This window comes from Cyprinodon variegatus, unplaced genomic scaffold (genome assembly GCF_000732505.1).
Source record: "Cyprinodon variegatus isolate N-32 unplaced genomic scaffold, C_variegatus-1.0 Scaffold169, whole genome shotgun sequence".
Lineage (NCBI taxonomy): Eukaryota > Metazoa > Chordata > Actinopteri > Cyprinodontiformes > Cyprinodontidae > Cyprinodon > Cyprinodon variegatus.
The window spans coordinates 508,809-515,961 of record NW_015150622.1 but is presented as its reverse complement, the minus strand read 5'-3'; the positions used below and the strand labels follow the sequence as shown (position 1 = coordinate 515,961).

At 34.9% G+C, this 7,153-nt stretch overlaps 1 protein-coding gene across 6 annotated transcripts in view; it reads right to left on the bottom strand.

Moving 5' to 3' along the window:
• The window catches only part of LOC107086970 (VPS10 domain-containing receptor SorCS1-like), a 308,080-nt gene that overhangs the window by 180,782 nt on the left and 120,145 nt on the right, over positions 1 to 7,153 (bottom strand). For all 6 annotated transcript variants that reach the window (XR_001481329.1, XR_001481330.1, XM_015378286.1 and 3 more), the window contains exon 2: positions 4,033 to 4,100. Coding sequence is in view for 4 of the 6 variants with exons in the window: in XM_015378286.1 (XP_015233772.1) it covers positions 4,033 to 4,100 (68 nt within the window). In the remaining 2 variants the exon portion in view is untranslated. The remainder of the gene's footprint in view (positions 1 to 4,032; positions 4,101 to 7,153) is intronic.

The following is a 7,153-nucleotide window of genomic DNA, read 5'->3' as shown; positions in this document are numbered from 1 at the left end:
GCCTCCAGAGCAGTGTTTTGCTTTTCTTTCAGTGAAGAAATACAGTGTAATTCCGATAAAACTTGCTCAACAGCCACGCTAACACTAGTTTCATCGGCTGAAGCCGCCATGTTCTTTAGACTGAACTGTCGCGCTTCTTGTTGCGTCACACCTCAACCCGCCTCAAAGCCAACGCTTATTGGACATTCGTTTGGTGTACGGCTCCAAATTTTCTTTAACGGAGAGTCTCCAGACTGATCTGTGAGTGAAACCTTGAAAGCTCGTGAGATCAGGATGGTCTCACGAGGCTAGCTAGAAGGCTCTGTGGTGTATACCCAGCCAGTTCTTGCTCTATCCCTGTTGAGCTGTATCACTATACCCTGAGTACAGATTGGTATAACATTGTTAAAATCTTGATTAGATCTAATTTTGTTTTCAGAGTTTTTGACATGGGATATTGGTAGATATTTGAGAATTTTCTTTCTTCATTACCACATACCATTAGTTCTCTTTAATGTTTTTTTTTCTGCACCTATCCAGCAATCTTTGTCAGTTCTATTGGCTCGCACTGCAGCAATCTGTAGACGGAGCTGTGATGTTTCAAAGCACCTGGAGCTCCATCCTTCTCAGAACATGACTAGTCAGCAATCAAAGGCCCACCTGCTGTTCTTCTGGGATGGTCTAGTCTTTTGTTGTCTAAGGATTTTTTGTTTGGCTTTTTGAATCATAATGAATGTTTTTGTGTAAATTACTTGGAACGTGTGTCATGGCTGAATGGTTGATGCTTAGAAGCTTAACTTGTTCTGTCTTTGGAATAAACAAGTTTTTGTCTGTCTGTAGTTATATTAGATATAGATGGATGTCAAAACATCTTTGGAAAAACTGACTGAAAGTCTGGTTGCTTTAGATATAAGCCTATTTTTTGGTTGCCATGACCCGGATGATTAAGAAATTACACTGGATTCTTTATTTATAGCATGATAAGGTTGATCTTTATCATAAAATGGTAATGGTCCTTGACCTGGAGATTTTCTCAGTGGCAGGAGCTGAGGTAATATTTTATATTTGTGTATTTTTTCAGGGAACTTATTATTGTTGTTTGTTTTTATGGTATAACACTTCATACTTCATAAAATTGCCTCTCTTTCACTTCTTTATTTGGACTTCTCTATTAGTTTCACTTCTAGCCTTCTAGCTTATTTTTTCTCTCTTTTTACACATGAAATTATTAAATTTATGAGATTAAACCAAATTACATGCTTAGTGGTTTGATGATATCACTTAAAACTCAGCGGCGCTTAGTTAGAAGAACATGGGGCAATTGAGGGTTTTATCTCATTTTCATCATCATCAGTTAAAAAAAAAACAAATCTGTAAAACTCGAGACAGATTGAAATAAACTTGAACAATTTTTTTGACTGGATTTGTTTTCTATACCTATAAAAAATGCTGACTCTGCTTTTATGTAAAGCAATAAGGGACAGCTGACTGGTTCCTGCAGACCCCCTCAGATCATTTTATGGGTAAAAAGATTTCCAGCTGTTACCTCATGCAGCCAATGCCTACTTCAGGCTGAAATCTCTCCCTGAGGTGTGCTGGAAAGCCCTGTCCATAATGTCCCGGCCACTCATTAAACTATTCTCTCACTCAAAAATGTGAATCCCCTGTTCACTCATCTGTCTTTGTGTCAGGCTGTCAGGCCTCTCCGCACACACCTTTAATCATCTGTCCATTAGGAAGCCCTCTGTTTTCTCAAGTTATTAGATTGATAACTGGGTATAGAGAGGCGCCATTACAGGGATAATGTGGGAGCATCATGTGAGCCTCTCTGGATCCTCTGATCTAAGTGTCCTCCTGTAATGCTACGTTCAGGGCGGCTTTGTGAAGCAGCTACGCCTCAGGCAGCCTTTCACACAAAAGACAGGACAGAAATCCTTTCAAAACTTCCCTCAATCGAGTCATTTTTATTCAACACGATAACATTCGCTGGGAAGACTATTTGATATTCTTTAAAAGTACCCAACGAAAGAGCTTTTATTGAAATTCAATAACACCTAATTAATCCCAAAGGGATGTTGAATTATATTATTTAACTGAAGGAGTTTTAAAAAAAAAACATTTCCAAAAAAAATATTTCCAAAATTTGTAATGACGGCTATGCTACGGAAGCTGGCGGGAAAACCAGTATTTGACTAATCTTTATTAAGGAAACGTTTTTTAAGTTTCATTTTAAGTCGAAATACGTCTAATAATCCTATTTAATCCTCTAATTTATTTTTCAATTTGTTATTTTCATAATTATTAATCTCTTATTAAAAAGCTGCAACTTAATCTGTATTTCAAAAATAAGTTAGACTACATTTTAATATGTTCTGTCAAAAAAAAGGAACTTATTCTTAAATCACGTAGAACACAACTTTCTTTGTGTAAATTAGATTTAAATTTCTAAAATGTTCAAGTTTTAAAAAATAACTTCAACTTTAAAGAAATGGAGGCTGTTTTATTCAAAATTAAAAGAACACTGTCTACAATATTGGCTTTGTCCCTTTATACTGTATTCTAAATAATGTTTTTTCTGCGTCTGTTATTCTTTAGTTTTGTACGGAAGCCCAGAGTGGTTTGTCCCTTTGATACTTTTTCACGATGGTTTTCTCAAGAAAACAAGTTACAATAATTTCCCCATTATCTAAAGATAACGGAAGCCGCTTTCTGGTGATAACGAGACGATAACCTTTTTTTATTAGAAAACCTATTTCTCGTCATAAGGAGATGATTAGTGTGTGCTACAACTGATTCAGTGTATTCTCATTATCAGTTCGTATGAAATCGTACGAAAAGTTATGCACAGTATTTCGTACGTTTTTGACGTTTTTTTCGTCCTATTTTTACGTCTTGCCTCAAGACAAGATATCCGTGCGCATCTTACGCACCATTCAATAACATAAAATTTAACATACAATTAACCCTAACCCTAACATACAAAACAGCAAGCAACCTAGTGAGAGACATCATGAAGTAATTATTGCACTGTCCGTCCCAGTTTTACGTCCGTCCACGGATCAGCTTTTTTCGTCTGTCTGGCTGCGCATTGATATGTTTTTTCGAGGAAAAACGTCAAAAACGTACGAAATACTGTGCATAACTTTTCGTACGATTTCATAAGAACTGATAATGAGAATATGTTGACTGATTACATCCTTCAATACCACAACAGTAAGAGTGGATTTAGAAGTATAAATCCTGGCAGACCATGAGTAATTCTGTAAATAATCCCATGTTTAACTTTTAGGTAACAAGAACACTGTGCTGGTTTGAGGATTTGCTTTCACTTTTGATTCACAAGCAATTAGACCTCCGGGTGTTTTCTGAAAAGCCCTGGTGGTACGCCTGTAACAGGAATAAGATGGATAAACCCCCGAAATGAGTCCAGATTAAAGATTTTCATTAAAAGTCAGATTTGTTTCTATTGTATTCCATGCAATCCAATCATCCACCAAGACCTAACAATGATTGAAAAGAAAAAGGAAACTAAATAAACAGATTATCTGCGCACACACGGTACCACGACTGCACAACACCGGGCCCCCTCAAGCATGGATGGACTGGGAATCCAGGGCCGTTGGCCTGCCTCATTCATTACTCATACAGGTTAATCATCTCGTCATCTCAAGAAATCACTCACCGTTTTCTCGTAATAATGAGATAATTATCTTGTTACCTTGAGAAAAAAAAAAATGGTTTAACCGTGATAACGAGATAGTTATTTCATTATCTCGAGAAGACAAAGAAAAAAAAAAAAGAAAGTCCAGTACGACTCTTGGCTCCCATAAGTTCTGCGTCTCGTTGAGAAAACACTAATGCATCAGATTGTGTGAGAATCTGTACTTTTGCCCCAATCAGAGCCTGGAGCGTTTTAAAATCCCATGATTAAAGGCGTGAGAAATGTGTCGACCACGTCTAACGGTCTCCTCAGACCAATTTAGTGTGTCAGACTCAGAAGTTCTCAAGGCTTTCTTAGAAATGTCATGATCTCATGAAGCGGGAGACTCTTACCTCCATAATGAACTCTCAGTCACACTGTTGAGGTTGAAGTCAAAGAGTTTGGTTAACATCAGAATGACCTGCAAGAAGAAAAAAAAAAGACGGCATACCGTTAGGTCCTAAATCTGATGATTCGATATTAATTTTTAGGAATGATGAGATGAATGAAAAAGAAACACATCACGGAAGGAAGAAAATGTGGTTAGAAGAGTTAGATTTCAAACTCTTGCGTCGTTTTTTTTTTTTTTTTTTTTTAAAGGTGTTTTATTCATCCTGCAGAGCCCCTCAGCTCAGTATCCTGATGCCTTCCAAGCAGAAAGACAGACAGATTTCATTTTGCTTTATATTCTTCATTTATCTCAAGCCGTTTCTCACCTGAATAAAATTTGCTGATGTTATCCATCAGGTTTATGGCCTGTAAATCCATAAAGGGTCTTATCTCAATTGCTTTATGATGACAGGAATTTGTGTTTTGCTCCAACTTACAGGAACATTTTCCATCGACTTTACATCCATTTGATGTGAAATGACTGGATGCAGTCAGCTGCTTTTACTCAGAAACTTTTTAAATAATCGGACTCTATGATCTGATTGAAGTGTCTGTAAAAAGAATTGAGATGATGTGTTGTGAATTGGTACTATAGAAAAAAATTGCATTGAACTGGACTGATTGACATTTAACACGATTTCCAGTAAGGATGTCTTGAAAACAAGCTTTGTTCTTTAAAAATATTCAATATTAAAAATAACATTTTGACACCAGTCCAAATAATCCCTGATCTGTGCTGCCATTATTGCTTTTTCTTTCTCTACTCATAGATTTATGAGAACAATGACACAATGATAGCAAACGTTATACAACTTTTAATAAAAAAAAAAAAAAAAACATTTTGTGGCAAATCATACTGACTTAATAATGTATAGAATCTGTAGGAGGCCCGAATTAATAAACTTTTTACATGACATGAAGACATTTTCTGGCGTCTCCTCGACCCCAAACCCAGCTTCAATCATCTCAACAGTTGAACAAGGAAACGTCTTCAGCAATAAATCCAATATTGCAATAAAATAAATTACAATTTATTTAAAATAACTAAAAATACCACCTTTAGAATGCAGTTATTTTACATGTAGATGTTTATTGTACAGAAAATCTCTCAAACTTGGTAATTTATTCAGTTCCAATCTACTGTCCATTTTTTCCTTTTCTACGGTGGATCCACATCCAGACATTGATTAATTTTCCTTTTTATAGCTTTGGGTTCAAATAAACATTTTTTCCTCCACATTTTAGTTTTTAAGGTAACAGAAACTAAAATAGCAAACTTTAAATTTAGGTGTTAAGATTATATTAAAGTCACCATATATAAACATTAGTGAATTAATCTGTTTGAATAGTGTGGAAGGATGCAGGAAAACCGGTGAGATCGTCTGAGAAAAAACACAAGGAGCAGCAGTTGCTCTTCTGGTCTCAGTCAATATCGCCTGTTGGGGTGTCACGGTTCACTCTCTAAGTCTTTAAAGAGGACAGAAGAGGAAGGAAGAGGTTTTCAGCTCCCTTACAGCCTGGGGCCTGAAGCTGCTCATGAATCTGCTGCTTCAGGTCTGATGTCTGCAGAATCGACTCTCTGAAGCAGCCAATAGTGGATCACACACCAGCCGAGATAGATGTGTGCGCATCACACAGTCTGGACCGAAAAAAAAATCTGTAGCGAGAGCAGCGGAGGAAAATTCTGGATCAAATCTCGGCTGAATTTGCAGGAAAATTAAGGTTTTTTAAATTGGAACACTTGTTATTATTTCTGATTAATTCTATCAACATTCAGGAGCAAAATGTCCAGTTCTATAAATTAAAGATCTACTGATTCTCCAACATTAAAAAGAAAACAAAACTCTGCAGCAAAACAAGTGTTTTTAAATACTTTCTCGGTAGATTGTCCCTTAATTAATAAACAAATAAGTTCATTGGCTGAAGGAAGCAGCTAAAAGCTGATAGTGGACTAGACCTGCCTTCAGCTTACACTAACACACTGCAGTGGGTTAATAATTACAAGTTATTTCACAACATTAAATACTGATGAACTGGAGGAATAATTTAGACTTGGAATTAGAGTTTTGATTTTACCGAAAAATGTCGTATTTCTCTGCTTTGGATTTTTTCAGTCTATTTTAATCAATTAAAATATTAAAGGTATTTATTAAAAACGGGAAAAATTATAGGTTTGTTTATTAAAGTAATATACATGTACAGGGGAAATTCCTATAAACTATATATTTTCATGGATTGTTGAGAGTTTATAAATTAACTATATGATTATTTAGTTTCTAACATTAAGTATGTAGTATTCTCAGTTAATAGAACAGAGCAGGTTATCAGTAATATGAATAAATATACTCCACCAATCCACAACTAATAAAAATACCAATATGAATGTGGCTGGCTGGAAGTAAATAACTGATATAATCTAAAGCTCTTCTTATGTCTCTCTCTCCTAAAAAACACAAATATCAGCTTCCTTCTAAAGTTCACACCATAAAATATAATTTTTTTTCTTGTGAATCTCAGTATTTTAGATTCTTATCACTGAAATATTTTCTAAAAAACTTTTTTCTCTCTTTTTAACCTGTTAAATTGTTTAACATTGTTAGAATTCTTGTTCAAAGATTTTCCATTTCTTTGCTTCACTTACAGTAAAACTAAACCTTTTTCATTTTTTTTGCATTTAAAAAAACACAAACCTCTTAAAAATCAGGGTATAAACTAATAAACTACCTCTGAATTTTTGCTGGTTAATTTTATTTGTTTCTGGCCTTGAACAGAATCTGCAGGGTTTGTAAAGTCCATGAAGCATGCATTTTTTAGTATTTTTCATGGATGCATAATGAGTTGAGCTCGATATCCAGCATAATTAATTTGCCCGACTTATAGTAGTTTTATAATCGTTGCCCCTGACCTACACATAATAATTCAAATTATTAATGAGCAGTACTTAAGTGTGCAGTGATTCGTAATCCAATATATACTATTCTTTTATTAGAATCGTCAAGATTTTTCATAGTTTATTTTTGTACATATTTTAAATGACTAAGAATTATATATATATATATATATATATATATATATATATATATA